The 22,634-nt window shown below is 41.0% G+C and overlaps 1 protein-coding gene across 1 annotated transcript in view; it reads left to right on the top strand.

Moving 5' to 3' along the window:
* The window catches only part of COL28A1 (collagen type XXVIII alpha 1 chain), a 157,859-nt gene that overhangs the window by 108,713 nt on the left and 26,512 nt on the right, over positions 1-22,634 (top strand). The window contains 1 exon segment of the mRNA XM_029233287.1: positions 22,103-22,171. Coding sequence (XP_029089120.1) covers positions 22,103-22,171 — 69 coding nt within the window.

Genomic DNA, 22,634 nt, shown 5'->3' on the forward strand with positions numbered 1-22,634 from the left:
TTTTAGAAAAAAAAATCCAGATTATATCCTCTCCTTGCTTAAAAAGCCTCTAAAGTCTTTTGATAATATTTTAAAAACTGAAAGAAGGAAAGAAAGAAAAAACAGAGAAGGAAAGGAAAGAAAACCTCTAAAAGGCTGAATATGATCTGGATGATTCTTACTTCTCTGATTTTATCTTGCATCTTCCTTTATCTCACTCAATACTATCAAGGCACTCTGGTTTTCTTTCTGTTTTCCAAAAACAAAGTTCATTCCTTCTGCAGGGCTTCTGCACTGTTGTTTCTCCTACCTTGGCATTTGACATGGCTGGATTCTTCTCCTCATGTAAATCTTAGCTCAGATGTTATCTCCTTAGTGAGACCATGTCTGACCACACCATCCCATCCCTACCCCATTCTCAATCACTCCATAATATTGTCCCATTTTATTGTTTTCACAGCACTATTACCATCTGAAAATATTTGCTTCTTTGTTTACTTGTTTATTATCTGTCTTCTGGTAAAAGAAGCTCTTTGAGAGCAGGGACTTTGTTTCTTTTTCTTTTTTTTTTTTTAATTGGAGTATAATTGCTTTACAATGTTGTGTTAGTTTCTGCTGTACAATGAAGTGAATCAGCTATATGTATACATATATCCCCGCCCTCTTGGACCTCCCTCCCACCCACCACCCCCATTCCACCCATCTAGGTCACCACAGAGCACCAAGCTGAGCTCCCTGTGCTGTACCACAGGTTCCCACTAGCTATCTATTTTACACATGGTAGTGTATTTATGTCAAACCTAATCTCCCAATTCATCCCACCCTCCTCTTCCCCCCATGTCTACACATCCATTCTCTACATCTACATCTCTATTCCTGCCCTGGAACTAGGTTCTTCTGTACCACTTTTCTAGATTCCACATACATGCTTTAATATATGGTATTTGTTTCTCTCTTTCTGACTTACTTCACTCTGTATGACAGACTCTAGGTCCATCCACGTCTCTACAAATGACCTAATTTCAATCCTTTTAATGGCTGAGTAATATTCCATTGTATATATGAACCACATCTTCTTTATCCATTCCTCTGTCAATGGGCATTTAGGTTGCTTCCATGTCCTGGCTATTGTAAATATAGCTCAAATGAACATTGTGGTACATGACTCTTTTTGAATTATGGTTTTCTCAGTGTCTATGCCCAGTAGTGGGATTGCTGGGTCATATGATAGCTCTATTTTTAGCTTTTTAAGGAACCTCCATACTGTTCTCCATAGTGGCTGTGTCAATTTACATTCCCACCAACAGTGCAAGAGGGTTCCCTTTTCTCCACACCCTCTCCAGCATTTATTGTTTGTAGATTTTTTGATGAGAAGGAGGCAAGATTATACAATGCAGAAAAGACAGCCTCTTCAATAAGTGGTGCTGGGAAAACTGGACAGCTGCATGTAAAAGAATGAAATTAGAACACTCCCTAACACCATACACAAAAATAAACTCAAAATGGGTTAAAGACCTAAATGTAAGACTGGATACCATAAAACTCTTAGAGGAAAACATAGGGAAAACACTCTTTGACATAAATCACAGCAAGATCTTTTTTGACCCACCTCCTAGAGTAATGAAAATAAAAACAAAAATAAACAAGTGGGACCTATTTAAACTTAAAAGCATTTGCACAGCAAAGGAAACCATAAACAAGATGAAAAGACAACCCTTAGAATGGAAGAAAATATTTGCAAATGAAGCAACATTCAAAGGATTAATCTCCAGAATATACAAACAGTTCATGGAGTTCAATATCAAAAAAATAACCCAATCAAAAAATGGATGGAGGGAAATTGGGGGATGGGGGGGTGGGAAGAGGGTGGTGGTGGTGGGATGAATTGGGAGATTGGGATTGACATATATACACTAATATGTATAAAATAGATAACTAATAAGAACCTGCTGTATAAAAAAAAAAATTAAATTAAATTTTTAAAAAAATGGGCAGAAGACCTAAATAGACATTTCTCCAAAGAAGACATACAGATGGCTAAGAGGCACATGAAAAGATGCTCAACATCACTAATTATTAGGGAAATGCAAATCAAAACTACAATGTGGTATCACCTCACACTGGTCAGAACGGCCATCATCAAAAAATCTACCAATTGCATTGAATCTGTAGATTGCTTTGGGTAGTATAGCCATTTTCACAATATTGATTCTTCCCATCCAAGTTCACGGTGTATCTCTCCATCTGTTTGTGTCATCTTTGATTTCTTTCTTCAGTGTTTTATAGTTTTCTGAGTACAGTTCTTTTGCCTCCTTAGGGAGGTTTATTCCTAGGCATTTTATTCTTTTTGTTGTGATGGTAAATGGGAATGTTCCCTTAATTTCTCTTTCTTATCCTTCATTGTTAGTGTATAGGAATGCAAGAGATTTCTGTGCATTTATTTTGTATCCTGCAACTATACCAAATTCACTGATTAGCTCTAGTAGTTTTCTGGTGGCATTTTCTATGTATAGCATCATGAAAATGACTATACGACCCAAAACGATCTATAGATTCAATGCAATCCCTATCAAATTACCCATGGCATTTCTCACAGAATTAGAACAAAAGATTTTACGATTTGTATGGAAACACAAAAGACCCCGAATAGGCAAAGCAATCCTGAGAAAGAAAAACAGAGCTGTAAACATCAGGGGCTTTGTTTCTTTCATTCATCTCTAGTTCCTTAGCATGCAGCAGAGTGTGTGGCATATAGTGATCACTTACTAAATACTTGTTTAATTAATGAACAAAGTAATGAATAATTGAATGAATGTTTGAAGGTTGTATAGTAGATGATGGTAAAGTTCCACCTGTAACCATATTGTCAACCCACAAAGTACTTCATTTGGATATACTTTAGTTCAATAAACCATTCTTGAATTCCATCATTAACAGAACTCTAAACTTGTGAAATGATAAATTCTTTTCTAAATCCTAGTGCTTAATAGTGGAAGTACCTTACTCTTATAGGTTGTAAGAGTATACTGGTATACTTGGTGTATTTGGTTGGCCAAATAAGTAGAAGTTTACTTGGAAGTGCTGGATGTGGCTTTCTTGAAAGTATATCTTTGTGATCAAATTATCTATTACCACAATGCAACAGGATCACAATGAATGCTATAAAAGTAAATGTATTTGTTTGATATGAATAAAAGTGTGAATGTTATATCTGGTGGTTCTTTTGTATTCTCAGTGAGCTCTGCCCACTGATAACCAGAGTGTATTGTCAGTAAGTTCTTGATTGATCTGATCTGGGTCCTACTTTTAAAGACTCATACTAACAGATTAAAGAGCTAAGGGGAAGAAACTTAATCCATCATTGCCTGTCACCAGACAGTCCAACTATTATGCAATATCATCACACTTTCCATGGTCCCCTTAAGTTAATAATTAAATTAGAAATAAATGAGAGACCCAGTGCTATTCAGTTGTTAGATTTTCACAACTTTGTAGTTTTTGCCAGGAAGTATAAGCCTTAGAAATGGACGGATTTTCCTGTGAGTTCATAATTGAAGAGACGACATTTAAAGAGTAGTACTGGGCTTCCCTGGTGGCGCAGTGGTTGGGAGCCCGCCTACCGATGTGGGGGACGTGGGTTCGTGCCCCGGTCTGGGGGGATCCCGCGTGCTGGGGAGCAGCTGGGCCCGTGGGCCATGGCCTGTGGGCCATGGCCTCTGGGCCTGCGGTCCAGAGCCCGTGCTCTGTGGCGGGAGAGGCCGCAGCGGTGGGGGGCCCACATACCGCAAAAAATAAAAAAATAAAAAAAAATAAGAGTAGTACTAACGCATTCATTATCAATTCCTATTCATTGGTGTAGAGACAGTGACCTTTTATAAATCTTATTTTTGGCGTATGCAATTACACCTTTAAATAGTGGCTCTTAAATTTCAAAGGAGAAAATAAATTTTTAATCTATTAGAATACTAGTCTTCTGAAAGTTCTCCAACTGGCTCCTGTTGGTTTTAAGTCAATAGCTCCCATTGTTATTATTATGCCAGTTTTAGAAAAAAATAAATCTTCCACAGACCTCAATCTGTCCTTCCTTCTTAAGTTACCTTACTGTGGTGATTCTGTAAAGCAAACAAGTTTGCTGTGTCTTCTTGTTACGTATATACTTAAGTAATAGTGCACACACTCTGCCAGGATTGTGAAATGAGTAATGCTAATATGCCCTTCAAAATAGAATATTTTTGTTCTGCAAATAAGGAAAATAAGTTTACATACAAATTTTAAAATCAGATCTTCTTCCTGCTCAAAATTAAGGATACTGACTCTAATACTCAGTCTTGGCTAGTTGTACAAAATTTTATTTCAGTAGTTCATTCAGTGTTTATTGAATATACGTAAATATGCTAGCTCTATTCTAGGTGCTTGGGATGTATTATGCACAAAAGAGACAAAGATTCCTGCATTTATGGAAACTGCATCCTACTGACAATAAATATAATAAATAAGTTATACAGTATGTTTGAAGATGAAAACTATTATGGCAAAAAAGGAGAGCAGGGTAAGGCGGATAGAGGGCTATGATGACGTTTTAAGTGTATGGCCTCAGGAGAAGATAACATTTGAGCAGAGACCTGAAGGATGTGAGGGAGGGAGGCTTGTGGATTTCTGAGAGAAGCACATCCCAGGCAGAGAGAAGAGCTTGTGCAAAGGCCCTGTGGTAGCAGGAGGGTGCCTGGCATGTTTAAGGAAGAGCAAAGAGACTTGTGTGTCTGGAGATGAGGTCTAAGAGGTAACCTCAATGAAGTTGGAGGAGGGCCTGATCAAGTAAAGCCACACAGGCCCTTGGAAGGACTTTGGCTTTTACTCAGAATGAAGTGAGGAGTTATTTGCTAGGTTTTGACCAACAGCGAGATACGGTCTGACTGACTTTTAGAAAGAATAATGGTGACTGCGGGGCTGAGAATAGATGTAGTAGGACCAGGACCTGGAGTGGACTAAGGAGGCTATTTAGGAATCCAGGCAATTATAAATGGTGTTTGAAAATCTAAGTTTTATAATCTAGTTATGTAAATTTAATTCCCTAGGAAAGAATTTATATCTAGTGGCCTGTGTCTGAAAACAGAAACGTGTAATAGGAAACATTCTGACAAAATTGATGCCAGATATGTAAATGTGACTGCAAATCTACCAACTGAATTTTGAGTTATTGAATCATACTGAACTATACTTTATATCTGGATTGTGGCACAAAAATAAAACATCCTAACCCCAGATACATGTTTTCATTATGCATTTGGAGAGAACAAAGGTGGAATTTTCCTCTCCTCTTTTGCCTTTAGCTCTGCTCCCTTTCTCTCTCTTCAGTGTATGATAATTACTCTTTTGCCTTTAGCTCTGCTCCCTTTCTCTCTCTTCAGTGTATGATAATTACATGCTGAGACATTACAGGTGAAATTGTGAGGTTTATAACATATATGGGACCGAAGTAACACTTGCTGTTACCTGACTTCCGTGCCAAAGTCCAGTAAAAGAGGTATCTGTCTTCTATTGGCCATTAGAAAACATATGGATTGTACTTTTTAGTAAACTAAACCCTCATCCATGGTAAAGATGTGGATGTGAATATGTTATCCAAAATCCATTGATAGTTTATAATTTTTAAAACCTTTATGTATTTATATAACAGGAAGATAAATCTAAAGTGTTTTTAAACACATACCCAAAGAGATCAGCTTCAGAAATTAGCAAGACTGTATGATCCAGGCACCCAATCTTAAGTCTTCTCAACACCTTAGCTCCCAAAGATCTAGTCATACCGAAAGCCTTTCAGTTCTCTGTGAAAGCTGTGTTCCCTGGCCCCAGGTCTTTTGCATGTACTGTTCCCTTTTCTTGGGGAGATCCTTTTACCCCCCACTTCAGCAGGCTCACTCTTACTCATATGTCAGGCACATATGAGGTAGCACTTCCTCCAGGAGTCCTCCCTGTTTGTTTGTTTTGTTTTGTTTTGTTTTTTGGCCACATCATGCAGCTTGTGGGATCTTAGTTCCCTGACGAGGGATTGAACCCTTGCCCCCTGCAGTGGAAGCATGGAGTCCCAGCCACTGGACCATTAGGGAATTCCCCTTCCCTGTCTTCTTTTTTTTTGTGGTACGCAGACCTCTCACTGCTGTGGCCTCTCCCGTTGCGGAGCACAGGCTCCGGACGCGCAGGCTCAGCGGCCATGGCTCACGGGCCCAGCCGCTCCACGACATGTGGGGTCTTCCCGGACCGGGGCACGAACTCGTGTCCCCTGCATTGGCAGGCGGACTCTCAACCACTGCGCCACCAGGGAAGCCCCTCCCTGTCTTCTTAATTCTGTGTTCCCTTTGTGTTTCCACTGGGTAACCCCCATGATAGCACTTCTCATATTCTATCATTGGTGCTTGTTTTCTTATCTAACCACAAGACTGTGAGCTATGTAAGATGGCAAATGTCTTGTGTCTTTTGTTTTTTGGTATCCTGAGCACCCAACAAATGCCTGGTGCATATTAGGTATCTAATAAAAAAATGAGTCCTGTCTATAGCCTTCCTCAACATTTATCATCTTGCCTATTTCCAGAGCATTCACTTAATAAATATTAGTCAGCATCTACCATGTGCTGGGCACTGACCTAAGTGCAGGGGACAGAAGTGACTGTGAGGCTAAGTAAAACAACTATGCATGGAGATTAGATTCTATACACTTTCCATCTACCAAAAAGAAACTTTGTGTAATTTAAAAAGAGATCAAAACATGCAGTGGAGAAGAAAATAGGGACCAGTGGATTGGGTCTGTGGGCTTTTTATCTTATAAAGGATAAGATGACTTTCTTTAATATTTTGACTTGATAGTTATTTCACCCACAGTGAAAACTCCATGTCTACAGAGTCTGATTCTATAAACCTCTTTATAAAGCACATTTCCTTCAGTCTGAGACATCCGCTACATACATTCTCTCACATGCTATCTAAGTAGCGAAATGTGTTTGTGTTGAAAGCATTGGGTTAAAGATTTGTATAGGAGATGGATCTGAGAACTAGGGAGACTGAAGCATATTTCACACCTCAAGGAGAGCCCATTTTTTCTGAGCCATAGAATACCTGTATTTATAATTTACCACTTCTCATTGCATAAGATAGTGGCATTGCAAACAGCCTTGACAAGAAGAAGCAAAATGTCCTCAAGTTTAACCCTGGTTACTTTGCGGGTGAAATCATGAACTGCAACTGAATCCTAATAACGGCAGCCAATGTGGTAAACAGCTTCCCAGAGTTGTCAGCTGTATTGATAGTAGATTCTAAAGTATGAATTAAAGGGACAAAAGACACAGGGTGACACTTCTCCGACTGGGAGAATCCCTTTACCACCTGCTTTTGCTTCTTTTGTCAAAACACTCCCTTCCTGGCTATGCTCTCTGTCCTTCTTCACTGTGCATCCCTAGCCCTTGACATTCCATGCTGCATGTTGAAAAATGGGATAGAAGCTCAGGCAGTGGGTAGAAGGAATTTTAAGCATTCTTACTTAGGGATTTGGGATAAGAACCCATGCCTGGCATACTCAAAGAACATCAGGGACAGGATGACTGGAATGCAGTGAGTCATGAGGTGTGATGAGAAGCCAGTGGAGAGCTCTGCATAGAGGAGTAACCTGATATAAATCATGTTCTGGCAGCATGTGGGAAGTAGACTGTGCTGGTACAAAGACAAATTAAAAGTTGGGATAGGAAGATATTGCCAAAGTGCAGGTAAGAGATGGTGCTGGTTTAGCCCGGGGTGGTAGTGGTGGAAATGGGAAGGGATTCCACCACTGGAATTGGAATTGGATTCTGGATTGGATGTGGGATGTAAATTAAAGGAGTCAAGGATGACTAAGATTTTGGGCCTGAACAACTGAAAGGACAGAGTTGTCACTTTCTGAGATGGCAGAGACTATAGGAGAATGGGGATGGACAGGTATGGAAAAAATAGCTCACAGAGTCTGAAATTTTGATTTGGACATGAAAAGGGAAACCTCCATCAGAGCTTTTTAGTAGGTATTTGGGGATAGAAATCTAGAGTTTGGAGGAGAGATCAATACAGGAGATACACATTTGACTCAACAATATATAGATAATATTTAATGTCTTGAGAGTGGATGAGTACATGTGGGGAGTGAATGCACATTGAAAAGAGAAGTGGGCCCTGGGCCCTTCAGCAAAAGGAGGTTTTTATAACGAAAAGGACTCAGCAGGGGAGACTGCGAAGTAGTAGCCAGTAGGTAGAGAACCAAGAGGAGGTGGATCCTGGAAGCCAGGTGAAGTGTTTCAAGAAGGAGAGCATTGTCAGCTACTTTTGGTGCTGCCGATTGGATGAGAGCTGAAAAGTGATCATTAGATTTGACAACATGGAAGTCACTGGTGATCTTGACAAGAACTGTGTGTGTAACACACACACACGTATTCATGCATACAGAGGGAGAGAGAGAGAGAAAAAAATACGGGGGAAAATCTTAACAACTGATGAATCTGGGCGAAAAAAATATTTGCATGATTATTGCAATTTTTCTGTAAGCTTGAAATTATTTTAAAATAAAATGTTTTAAAAGTGATAATGGTGAGAAAGGAAGTCAAGACAGAACATACAGGCAACACTTTTGAAAAGGGAAACATAGAAATAAGACTGATAGAGGGAGTGAAGTGTGTGATTAAGGAAGTTTTTTTAAAGGTGGGAGATATTATGGTATGTTGTATGCTGATGGGAAAGACCTAGTGAACAAGGAAATATTCATGATGCCAAAGAGGAAGTAGTTGCTAGAGGCACTGCCCTTGATCTGAATTAGAAGGGCTTTTCCTCGTCCTCCTCCCATCCATCACAAGAATCTGTTCTACAGCATTCTCAAGGGCATCTGGCCATCCAGACTCTGGGCATGCTAGGGGGTAGAAGAAGCTTTTTTCCTTTCTTGTATGTTTTCCAATGACCTTGTAACAAATTCGAAAAGCTTTGTTACCTTTTAAAATGAAACTTATGCATCCTTGTATCAAATCCAAAGACCTCACAATTACTCAAAGTTGTGAAAGTCTCCCTCTTTCCCCTTCAGTCCTACCCTGTAAAGGTTGCCTCTGTTTGCAGTTTGGGGGTGTAGCTTCCACATTTTCAACTAGGTTGCAAAAACACACACATATACAGCACAGCAACCTTTAAAAACCATTCTATACATAATTTCCCCAACTCGCTCACCCTACCCGCTTCCGCATCTCAGTTACTAGAGCAAGCATGGCCCTTCAAATCAATACATAAAGTTTTACTATATTTTTAACAGCTATGTAATAGTCCAATATGTGGGTGTAACATAATTTATTTATATGTTTCCCTTGAGAACATTCTTGTATTTTCCCATACTTGTACTGGTATTAAATATTTCCATTTCACTATATATATATTTTTTTAATTTTTTTTTATTTTTTGCGGTACACGGGCCTCTCACTGCTGTGGCCTCTCCCGTTGCGGAGCACAGGCTCCGGACACGCAGGCTCAGCGGCCATGGCTCACGGGCCCAGCCGCTCCGCGGCATGTGGGATCCTCCCGGACCGGGGCACGAACCCGTGTCCCCTGCATCAGCAGACGGACTCTCAACCACTGCGCCACCAGGGAAGCCCCATTTCACTATATTTTGAAAGGCTTTTTCTATAGCTATAATTGGTAGACGTTTCTTCTTTATGTTGGACTGAAACCTGCTGACCTGTGAATTTTTCTGCTGCTGCTAATCCCTTGATGTGGTTTTCAACTTCACTGTGAGCACGAGTCTAGGCTTATAAAAATTTGTGAATATAATTTCATTATACCATATTTGTCTCTTTTACTGTTAAATGTTAACTCAAGTGTTTTCTTGCTTTAGCCTTGAAGCAAGCATGATGCAATTAAAGCCTGAGTTAACTTTGTTAATAACAGAATTTTCTTAAAAGATATGTTTTTATAGGAGACTGTGACTTTGTTTTCACAATATTTCATTTTGTTTCTTGGCCTTAGATATGCCGCCCACATCTGTGTGTTCCATGGTATAGCAAGGACAACTCTTAGGTTGTCATTAAGCAGCTTATGAAGACAGTCTAGAAGAGTTTTACAGGGAAAAATCAAGAGAAAATTTTCCATATATGAGTACTTCTGCCCCTCTGAAACTTGCATCTGAATTGTCAGGAATAGTTACTACCATGCTAAGTTGAAAGCAAAGAGAAAGGAAAACAGGGCATATAAATGAATGGGGTTGAGGACAGCCTATAGGAATTATTAACCATAAGCCTCCATTGTACTTTTATTCTTTCAACTTTTTTAAATTAACGTAATTTTCTTTATTTTCTTGAAAAACAGACTTGGATATATTTATCGTTTCCATTTTTTAAAACACATCATTATTTTCAGCTATTTCAGTTTTTAATTTCTTTTATTGTGAGGACACTTAGCATGAGATCTACTCAAACTTTTAAGTGTACAACACAGTATTGTTAGCTCTAGGCATGATGTTTACGACAGATCTCTAGGACTTATTCATCTCGCATAACTGAGACTTTATACCCGTTGTCTCCTCATTTCCCCCTCCCCTGAGCCCCTGGCAACTACCATTCTACTCTGCTTCTGTGAGTTTGACTATTTTCGTTATCTCATATAAGTACAATCACGCAGTATTGCATTAGTATGTATTGTATTGTATTAGTATTAGTATTTCACGTAGCCCTCCTATGTTCACTGCAGCACTACTCACAATAGCCAAGATATGGAAACAACCTAAATGCCCATTGAGGGATGAATGAATTAAGAAGATGTGGTATAAACATCTAATAGATTCCTAACCACCGCCCTCACAAAAGAAGGAAATCTGCCACATGTGACAACGAGGACCAACCTGGAGGACATTATGCTAAGTGAAATAAACCTATAATACTCTTGTTTAAAGAATTCAGAGGACTTTATATTACTCCTTTAATCCCCGTAGGATATCCAGAAAGAGACACATAGATGAGCAAGTACTGTGAATCCTCTGGTGAAAGAAATACTCTAAGAGGGCAATTAGCTGTTAGTCCTTTCTGTGCTTTTTATTCCTGGTAAAGAATAACCAGCTTATAGAATGCTACTGTCTTTCAGTAGCTGTCATCCTGATAGGCATGTAACATGTAACACACATCTCAACTACCAGCGTTTAAAAGCAATCTATGTCCATGATGGCTTTTCAGTGCCAGTGTCAACCATACCTCCAGAATTTCTCGGTGGGAGGGGCAGCAATTTAAGTGTCAGGGAGGCCAGGGGCCTGATCTGGAAGGGTGCTGGCATAGCAGGCACTCTGCTCACAGTGGGTTGGAGGTCAGCGGTGTGGCTGGAGATCACGGGATGAAGTGTGGGTGAAATCCACCCCTGGGTCTTTTTTTTTCGGTGCACCACACAAGTTAATGGGTCTCACCAAACCTACTGATAGGAAATAACTTAGGCCTAAGGGAAGGCCTGGTTTAATGTCACATTGGTATATTCTTTTCGATATAATTAAACATGTAATGTGTAGTCTAAACGCATTTCCCTTTACCCAGAATCACATGAAGATCATTTTTTTTTAACCAGGCTTCACACCTAAAAGTGTGACAGTTAAGAGACATTCATTGTGACAGCTGGAACTGCTCCCTTCTGCTTATGTATAAAGCTGCCTGCTGTACTTCTCTGTTCACTTAACAGAAAAGACTCTCACCCTACATTTTCCTCTTGATGTTTCTGAAGGCTGTGCCTACTGAAGTTAGGTAAATCTAACCAGCATCTTCCCTTTGGCTGTCTGTTCAAGGAAGCATGGCTTATATATTTTGATAAATTTGGAATTTCTAGGTTTATGCCTCATGAAGACTGTTTGGCTTTTCCATTCCTTTTTCTTTATGGCCCCAATCCCAGGGGATTTGGACAGGCAGTAGCACCAGCTTTTAGGAGGAAGTAGTTACCTGTTTGTGTGAGATGTTTGGGTGCTGGGGTGATCTGGGCCCAATGAATGGTCCAGAAACATTAACTGCATATCTGCTTTGTGCCAGGCAATGGTTTAGACACTAGGGGTAAAATGACACCCAATATATGGCCAAAAAGTATGGGGGAACCAGAAATAGATCTATATGAGTTAAGGTTAAGATGAGATAAAGCCTGCAGAGAAATAGGCTACAAAACAGGGGAAGCCAGACTGTGAAGAACCTTCATGGCTGAGCTGAAGAACTTCAGTTGGAGTCTATCAATCAGTGATTCTCAAAGCACGGCCGCCAACCAGCTCTGTCAGCATCACCTAGACATGCAAGTTCTTGGGCCCCACGTAGACCTAATGAAGTGGTAACTCTGAGAGTAGATCCCCATAGCCCTTGTGTTAACCAGCTCTACAGATATTTCTGATGTACACCGAACTTTGAGAACCACTGCTCTGATGATAGAAAGGCCTGGAAGGGTTTGTTTATTTTAAAAGCTCACTTTTATGGTGATATAATTCACATGCCATGCAAGTCACTTGTTTAAAGTATACAATTCAATGATTTTTAGGATTTTCACAGAATTGTGCAACTAGCAATGCAACCTAATTTTAGGACATTATCATCATCCACCAAAGAAACCCCGTACCTCATAGTAGTCACTCTCCCTTCCCTTCCCACTAAACCTCTAGTCCCAGGCAACCACTAATCTACTTTGTGTCTCCATGGATTTGCCTATTACAGACATTTCACATAAATGGAATCACATAACATGTGGTCTTTTGTGGCTGGCTTCTTTCATTTAGCATAATGTTTTCAAGGGCCATCCATGTTGTATCAGAACTTCCTTTTTATGGCCAAATAATACTGCATTGTATGGATATACCACATTTTGTTTATCCATTTGTCTTCTGTTGAACATTTGTGTTGTTTCCACTTTTTGGCTATCGTAAATAATTCTGTTATGAACATCCGTGGGCACATTTTTATGTTTTCTTTTCTCTTGGGTATAAAATCTGGAAGAGTTTTAAGAATAGGTGTGACACAGCCAGTTGAATGTTTTAGTATATTTGTTATTTAGTTTGGAACAATGCTTCTCATTCTTTTGCCTCCATACCATTCACATGTCCAGAACACTCCATCAGCAACTATTCTCACTGTTCCCTTTTTAGGTAGTGGTGTGAGGGTAGGAGGTGGATTGTGTAGTTGGAAATACGCTCCTCCCATTGCATCCTCTGGGTCTACTGTAGCATCTCCTCCCCCTGCCCCATAGTTGAGAATCTCTGGTATAGAGGCATAGGAGCAGAAATAAAGACATGGATTAAGAAGCTATTGTAACAGTTTAGTCCACAGGTGATGTGCATCTGAGCCAGGGCAAGTTTAGAAGGGATGGACTTGTTGAATCTGAACCATCATCCTTAGTGACTCATAGCCTTCTGCCAATTTCCAACTATGCTGCAAAGGCAAAGTCGTACACTGACTTCCCTTTGGTGTGAAATATTTTTCAGCATTGCTTTCTCTCCTGGAGGGAGAAAAGCCATAGAAGAGCATCACTTCTCAGAGAACAGTCTTTGCCTGCAAAATCCAAAGCCACCCTGGGCGCAGCTCACAGCCTCCTCATTTCAATGTTCGAATTTTCACCTTCTGACAACTTGAAATACAAATGATTTTTGAGCCAAATTATTTCTTGGTAATTTAATGCAAAATGTTCTGTGTTGTGATCTGATCTGCTAAAGGTGGGAGGAACCATAAGATTCATATCTGTGATAGTTTCTTATGGCTGCTGTAACAAACTACTACAAATTCAGTGATTTAATACAGTGCTGGAGCTCAGAAGTCTAAAATGAATCTTATGGGGCTACAGTCAAGGCATTGACAGGGAGTCCAGAAACTGGGGGTGGGGGCTGGATTCTATTTCCTTTTGGCTTTACCAGAGTCTGGGGCCACATTCTTTGTATTCCTTGGTTTATGGCCCCTTCCTCTATCTTCAAAGCCAGTGGTTTACATCTTCTCTCTCCGCCTCTGTTTTGCTGTTTCAATCACCAGACCTTCTTCTCTTCTGCCAGCTAAGTCTCTCTCTGCTTCTCTTTTGTAAGACTATTTGCGACTGCACTTAGGACCCACCCAGATAGTTCAAGATAATCTCCCCACCCAAGATCCTTAACTTAGTCACATCTGCCAAAACCTTTTCTCCCCTAAGCAAGACAACATTCACAGGTTTCAGGCATTAGGCCCTGCATAGCTTTGGTGGCCATTATTCAGCCTACCTCAGTATTAAATCAGCACACTGCTGCTTCTGGGTCAATTCTTGTGTGTTAATGAAGGGATATATGGAAAAGAGAAGAGTAATTTGAAAGCATATACCATTTCCTGGAATCCTTTCATTCAGCAAACTTATACACAGGGACTGAACACTGGGCCAGGAGGCCCGGAAGCAGGAGGCTCCATGTCCTGCTGCTGTGGTAGCAGCTGTGGCTGCACAGGCCAGCATTCCCACTGTGCCTGCCCCCTCGCAGCCCGGCTGGAGAGGCCTGTGCAGTCAGCAGAAGCCTTCTTCAATGAGTCACTGTGGTTTTCTGACTTGTAGCAAACTCCTCACCTGCTTTGTTCAACTGTCTCCCGGGCTAGTGCCACAGGAGATATTAATAAAGTCGACCTGCTTATAAATAATGGGTTGGCCCAAAAGTGCGTTCCGGTTTTTGGTACCATCTTATAGAAAGCCTGAGTGAGCTTTTTGGCCAACCCAGTACCTCCTTTGGTTGACCCACAATAGGAAATCTCTGCTGGTACTTTTCCATGCATCTCTACTTTGTTATCTCTTTTCCACATGGATCCCAAATGCTCATCGTGAAATTTACCGAGGTACCCATGGGGGTTTGTGAGGCTCAACAAGACAGAGATTACGATGCATGGTCTCTAGGCAACTTCTACCAAAGAGATGGCTCGCCTCCACAAGACAAACTGGCTTGTCTCTAGCTCAGGGCGATATGCAGGACCCTGGAATTAGTACCTCAGAGGGTGGGAAGATAAATAAAATGAAGTGCTTCAATTTTGGGAGTTTAAGATAAGCAGGGCAGAAAGGATACGAGCATCCAAACCTGTTCTGAGACAGGCTACAGGAGAGGGGTGGGTAGATCTGGGGGAATTACTCTTGACTAGGGGGAGGGCGAGTCAGGGAAGACTCCTGGGACGCGTTTGGTGGGCTGGGACTTGCCCACAGATGGGATGAACGTGTTCTGGGAGCACAGATTAGGTCAGAACGGAAAAAGAACCCCAAGCCTGGAAGACTGAGAGGTGAGGGAAAGAGGGAAAGCCAGGAAGAAAGGCAGATGTGGCGAAGGAGAGTTTCTGTATTTGACAGTTTTGGTTCCGAAATGGCCAGCAGGAGGAAAGGTCTAGAGAGCAGATATCATGTTACGCGCCTGGAGCTTAGAGACCGGGGTAAGACTGGCGATTAGAGAACGGGGGGTTATCCCCAGAGGGTCACCATGGATGTGGACAGGAATAAGGGTCCAAGGCAAACATCTGCCTTGAGGGCACAGAGAGCACCGTGAGAGACACCGGAGTTCTAAAACACACACCGACGATGACACAAACCAACCACGAGAAACTCAGGAGGGAAACCGGCAGGTTGCACCATGGAGATGGCCAGCAAAGGGAGCATCCAGAGTCCCCTCTCTCTAGCAGAGGAGCTGCCATAAAGCCGACCTTGTCATTTTGTAGTTATCATTTGTGGTCAAGTGTATTCAAATGCCACGCAAGATATTCATGAAATTTGGCAGGTTTTACAGAAGGCTCTTTAGGCAGGAGGACAGGATAAGTCAATTTATGCAACTGAATCCAGCTGATGAAAACCCTCGAAGCTATGATGCTCTTTGCACTGTGACCTATCAATGTATTTAATTCTAGATTTTATGCTAAGAACCATCCTGTTACTGGAAAACGGGACTAAATTCTGTGAGTTGGATAGAACATCCTAACAGTGAGCACACGTGTCCATGAAACAATCAGAGTCCCGTGAAGTGGCTTGGCTTTTGCTGAAATTATTTGCAAATATTCATGTTGCTACTTGTTTCATTACTTTATCATCTGCTGGTAGTTATAAACAGAAAAATGGAAGTAGGGACTAAAAGTTTAAGAAAAATGACTGGGGGGAAATATGGCCAAATCGAGCACATTTGGCTATGACTGTTGTGAGCTGAACTAGGCCACTATGGACATTCACAATTTGTCAGATTCTTTTCAATGACTGTCGGTAGTCTCTGAAGATTAGAAGTCAGCAGGAGTGACCTGCCTTCTCCTAGACAAACTTCCTGTTAGGTGCCATGCTTCAATTAAAGCAAGTTTCAGACAGAATTCTACCCTATGTTCAGCTACTTATTAACAAGTAGGCACAAAAACATGTAGTGAAAACTGGGTCCAAATTCCATTCTATCTCTTTAAGTACTTTAACAAGTACTTTGCCTAAAATGATCCCACTGAGGCAAGGACAACAATGTTCTTATGACCAACTAACCTCTTAATCAGATCAGGTGACAGGATTCTTTTTCTCTTTTTTTTTTTGCAGTACGAGGGCCTCTCACTGCTGTGGCCTCTCCCGTTGCAGAGCACAGGCTCCGGACGCGCAGGCTCAGCGGCCATGGCTCACGGGCCCAGCCGCTCCACGGCATGTGGGATCTTCCCGGACCGGGGCACAAACCCGTGTCCCCTGCATCGGCAGGCGGACTCTCAACCACTGTGCCACCAGGGAAGCCCTGACAGGATTCGTTATTATGGGATGAGGGTAAGAGGCAGCTGTTCTGAATGAGTTCTAGAATTTAGGGTACTCTACCAGAAGCATTCATGGGGGTGTGGGCCCACCTGGCTATTATACCCGACTTACGAAAGAGGAAAGGGCCTATACGACACTTCCAGCTACCACACGTCTTGAACGCCCCTTTGTTCCCCCAGGGATAAACTGTTTCTCTCATCCTTGTGGAGCCAATTCAGATAGCAAGAGTCAAGTCACCTGTCTTTGAATACTGAATACAGTATTTCAAGTGTTAACTCAGCACCCCTAGAGTGTAAATTAACTTGCACATACACACATTCATGGTACTGTTTAAACTGAATTACATTAAGGTAAATTACAAAAAAAAAAAAAATAGAATAATTAGCTTTCTTTTTGCCCGAATATGGAAAAAGCCACTGTGGTAAGCTGAATAATGGCCCCTAAAAATGTTCACGTCCTAATTCTTAGAATTTGTGAATATTACCTTACATGGCAGAAGGAAGGTTGCAGATGTGATTAAGTTAGGTATTTTGAGATGGGAAGATTATCCTGGATTATTTGTAGGCCCTACATTTAATCATGAGTGTCCTTATAAAGGGGGAGACAGAGGGAGAAGAGACTGTGGAAGAGGCAATGTGATGATGGAATCAGAGGTGATGAAGGGGAGGAAGATGGAGGAAGGGGCCACCAGCTAAAGAACACAGGTGGCCCCTGGAAGCTGAGGAAATCAGGGGAAACGGCTGCTCCCCTCAGTGTGTCCAGGGGAAACCAGCCTTACCAACACCTCGACTTTAGCCTAGTGAAACTGATCTGGACTTCTAACTTCCAGAACTGTCTGAGAACAAATTTATGTCATTTTAAGCCACTAAATTTGTGGTCATTCATTATAGGGGCAATAGGAAATGAATGTAGTCATCAATATTAATGTTAGTAGCATCTTGGTCCAGCTCATGGAAATTTCCACGGGAGCTGTTTTGAAAACCCTTGCCATACATGGATGACAGTTCTTGGGTTATTAAAAAAGACTCTGCCCTGAGGGCCATAGAGAGAGGACCTTTAGTGTCTAAATGTCCGGGCCCAGGATTCATTCCTGCAGGCTTTAGTCTGTTTCCTTCCCTCAGCTGCCATGGATCGTCATCTGTGCCCTAAAGGTTTGCTTCACTTCCCCTAGCTGTCTTGATTTTTGTCCCATGGGGGCTTCGGGCCTTCCCCTGGGGGGCTGCTGCCTCCCTCCCCTAGGTCTGCCCCACTAGGGAAACTTCGGGACTTGCCCTGTCCCCAGTCTCTCTCTTGAGCACTGGTGAGGTCCCAGAAGAGACTGGGTGGGTGGGTATGAATTTGCCTTGTGCCTGGAGATCCCAGGAGTTTTGTCTTCTCCAACTAACCCACACTCAGCAATTTGTTAAGAATTTTAGCTGAATTCTTCTTATTAGCTTGTATGACATCTGTCATCGCCAGCAGGTAAGTGCCCATGTCCTGTCTCTCCTTGGAGGAGCCTGTGTTTCCTTAGATTTTGTGTAAGCTGGTGGCTCTGCAACCACAGCTCTATGGTAGATTCAAGGAAAGTTGCGATTTCATAGATTAGTTAGCAACTTTGGTGAGGTTTTAAGAATAAAAGCAGCCTAGTTTTCTACATCCTAAGAGGAAGCCAGACATCCATTTTATATTTTTGGGCTCATCTATGAATTTGATCTTTTTCCTTATAGCACCTTACTGAGAAAACATTTGGAAAGAAACACTGTTGTTTCCTGACATACTGGTAACACGCACGCCACACCAATCTATTAAAATATTCAGGTAGTCGTGCATTATCCTTAGAAGTCTCTCTCCCAGAGAATAAGCAATCAGCTGCAAAATTAAACTGATCACAACGTCAGCAGAAAAGAGCTAAGACTGAGATATAGTGGTTAAGAAGCTGGGTTTGAAATGTGGACTTAATTATATATCTTCAGATAGACAGGTTCTTTTGTGCAGTGGCTTCTGACCCATCCTGAAATCATTGCCTACCATTTTCCTGAGACTTGTAAGGAAAAAAAATCTGATTGGATAGTATTCACCTCTGCCAAGCCAAGGCATGGACTTACTTGCTAAAGGCTTTCAGCCAGATAGTCTACTTAAGAAGCCCTCAAGTATTTTGAAGGGAAACTGGTGATTAAAAAGGAAAAAAAAAAAAAGCCTTTATTATAGGGAAACCCAGCTGCCTGGAATAAGTACAATGTTAACAATTATATATAAAATGTCTATATTATGAAGTAATGCAAAATAAATTCCTGAACATGGAGCTGATTCTAACATGATAATTGGCTATTCTGAGGTTTTTCCCGCCAGGGCATGGCAATGAAGCCACAGTAGCTTTTAACTTCACAAGAAAATTGTGTCATTTCTCAAAAGCACCTAGTCAGTCATAAACATTTATTGAACATGCTCTAGATTAGCTGCTGTGGGACTCTAAAAGGTTGTAAAATAAATAATTATTCTGAATAATTGTCAGAAAGGTATCAAGTTCTTTCTGAACCCACTTTTTCTAAATATATAATCCCCAGTGATAATTCACCATCACGCCATAGTCCCAGCCCCTTTGTTTTTCACACGATTCTGTCCTTTGGGGTTGGAACAAAGCCAGCTACAGATTTCTCCCAAGAACCTTTAATCTCCCCGACACCTGGCTTGGAACCCTCCTGACCCTGCAACTCAGGTAACCGTGCTCTCAAGCATAGCCTTGACAACCCCAAACCACCTTTCAACCAGGGACCTGGTTGAATGAAGATGTCCTTATTCCCCTCCACAAAAAATCTGAGATCGCTAATTTATGCCGAAGTGTCATTTACTGATACATCTTTCTTCAGAGGATACCTTCCGTGTAATTTTTGTTTTTAATTTTCTTTTGAATGAGAACAGAGAATGGCAGCATCTCAGGCAGGAATCTTCATCGCACTCTGTGGGCTGGCTACCTAATCTGTATGACAGGCTAGTCTGTATGTAGACAGACCCTTCTATCTTTCATATTCAAGATGAGGCTGCAGATCACTCTTGGTAGAGCATGTTTTCCAGTAAGTGTAATGAGGTTGGGCTGTGTTACCCATATATTCCCACCTATTCCTCTTCATTACGCCTGTGTTGGCAGTGTAATCTTTAGAAACAGAACAGATTTTTCTCCTCTACTTTGTCCTGCTAAAATCTCCAGCTTGGAATCAGAGTGTTTCTTTACTGTTTGGGGCTTACTTAACTGGCTCTAATCCCTATCCAAGTTTCTGGGGCTCCAGGTTTCCTGGGGACTGTTCTGTAAAGTGAATAAAGCAGACCAATGATCCCGGCCTGTCTCCTCTAGCCAGCTAAGCACCCAAGGGGCACTCCTTCTTCAGGGGAGAGTCTCCTTGGATAGACCTGAGACATCTGTGCACATCACTGCATAAATATTCACTATGAGCCCTCTATGCTAGAGCGTTGTGTTTGGCTCAAGTGTTAATAGGGTGAAAAAGACATTCAGTAAATGAGTTCTCTGCAATCTGACCACAGTAAAGAACTTGCTATGAGACCTCTGGAGTTTAAATGAGGAGGCAAAACTACACCCCCCTACCTGCCGTCCATTTAGAAATACTACATGACAGAGATGAAAAGGGCCTCAGAGTTTAGCCAAGCCAGATTGGCTAGGGGATAGGGATGGATGCAGGAAGAACTGAGCACTTCATTTACCAACAAGAGAATCTCCACTTATATTCATTTTATTTTGTACTCTACTGTATAAGATTTGTTACAATGAAAGAGTTCTCTCCTAGGGATGTGTGCAAAGATATATACAAGACTATTTGCTGAAGCATTATTTGTAATAGGGAAATGCTGGAAACAATCTAAATGCCCATCACTAGGATAATGTAGTCTAGTTATTTAATGGAATGCTGTAGAGCAGAGAAAATTAACAAACTAGAACTACATATATGTACACAGATAAATTTCAAATAGATAGTGTTGAGATTTAAAATACAAATTAGATGCATAAATGTATCGATTATTTGAAGTTTAAATATAAAAAACAATATTGTGCATTGTTTTAGAATATACACATGTGTAGTTAAAGCATAAAAATGTAGATATGAGTGTTGCATATCAATTTCAGAGAGAGGTTTCCTCTCTCCTTCAGGGAAGGGGATTAGGTACATTGGGGATTTCAATGGTATCTGTACTATTTAAGTTTTTAATATGGTGTTATATCAGTGTTTGTCTTTTTCCATATAAAATTTTGTGTCTGAAATATTTCACTATAACACTTTTAAAAAGAAACGGTTCTGTTTTTAAAAAGCTTGAAAGTCAATGAGCTACGACAAGGGGCTCAGGAATGCTGATATTTGAAGTTACAATGGTCTCCAAGCACCCCTCTGTGGCCCCTTCCAGGAGTGACCTTCTAAAGCCCATCCTGCCTCTGGAGCCTCGGATCTCCAGCCTTCGCAAGCCTATGGCAAAATGCATATTATACCCCTACCTCCATCTTTGATTCTCATTAAGTTGGTCTGAGGTTTTTATTGAGCATACCAGTGATTCTAGTGGGCATGGTCAGGATACCTTTGAGAAAGATGCTAAAGGTAAGCAAATCAAATCCCGGGAGCCCATGGTCCTTCAAACCTTTGCCACAGACTCATTGCTAATAATGATCTGAAGTAGGGGTTGCTGATCCAAGCAGCATCAGCGCTATGACATTTGTATACTTGTTAGTGATTATTCCTGTTTCATGTTCAACATCATGAACACCTTTTAAACCTGTGTGGTTTTGAAGATGGGGGTACAGGAACGGCAGATAAGATATGATGGGGAAAGTTAAAAACAAGTACTGAAAGGAAAAGATTTTTATTTTCCAAATTTAGGAGGTATTGAATTTAGATAAATGGATTTACGTTGCTACAAATGATCAGGTATGGAACAAAGAGTGTACGGTGAATTATATAAACACTCCTGGGCATTAATTGGGTAGAGATGCTGTTAAATCCTCTTGTACTCCATTATTAAGATAATACATGCTTTCGACATATCAAAAATATAGAAAATGTAAAGAAGATTATAAAAATTACCAGTAATATCATGACTGAAATATCAGTAACAGCTGCTTGTTACTTGTGAACCGGTTGATGTCAAGTTCACAGTTTGAAATTGGCAAAGGCGGAAGTATTTACACCACAGAAACAGACAAATGCTATAAACCAACTCCCTCACTTCCACCCCAGATAAGTAGTTAAATTTTTACTAGCAAAGTATTGAGCCCATCTGACTTATATGTGTATTTCCTCCCAAATTTAGATAATGCAGTTTTGAAAGTGCAGATGTATATCAGACCGAAAGTATATTCTGAGAAATATCTTGGGAAATTAACAGGAGCATCCCTTTCACATATTGAGTGCAGGGGGAGCAAGGACCTCAAGACTTCCCAGGGCCAAAGGGCATGACAGGCCATGGCCTGCCTGGCAGGAAGGTAAGTATTTCAGGACCTAAGAGAAATGCTTAGGTTTAGGATCTCAGTAGCTTAACTTGAACTCTGGAAGAGCTCTCATGCACTTGACACTCTTCTCCTTACAAAGCTCAGAGGAAAAAAATCCATTTCAGAGTGAATCCTTATGCATTTCTTTTCCTAACTACAAACATGTTTACTTTATGAAATCTCATTTTCTTCACACTCAAAAGCCAGATGATAAGGAATAAATCCTTACAACGTACCACGAAGAAGATACCAGATAACTCGGGTGTTAACCTGTGTAACAGTTGAAGTTCCTCAAGGCAGTGAGCTAATTGGAGGGCATCTCATGGTCTCCTCACCTTGAGGTCCCGAGTTCATCATGAATTAGATTATGGTACCTGGGGGGATGTAAATAAAATGCCCCCCCATTTTTTTTCATATAGTATATTTATATCAACAAGAACCACAGGTCTTCAAGAGG

Source organism: Monodon monoceros, unplaced genomic scaffold (genome assembly GCF_005190385.1).
Source record: "Monodon monoceros isolate NGI ecotype Baffin Bay Population unplaced genomic scaffold, NGI_Narwhal_1 Super_Scaffold_2, whole genome shotgun sequence".
NCBI lineage: Eukaryota > Metazoa > Chordata > Mammalia > Artiodactyla > Monodontidae > Monodon > Monodon monoceros.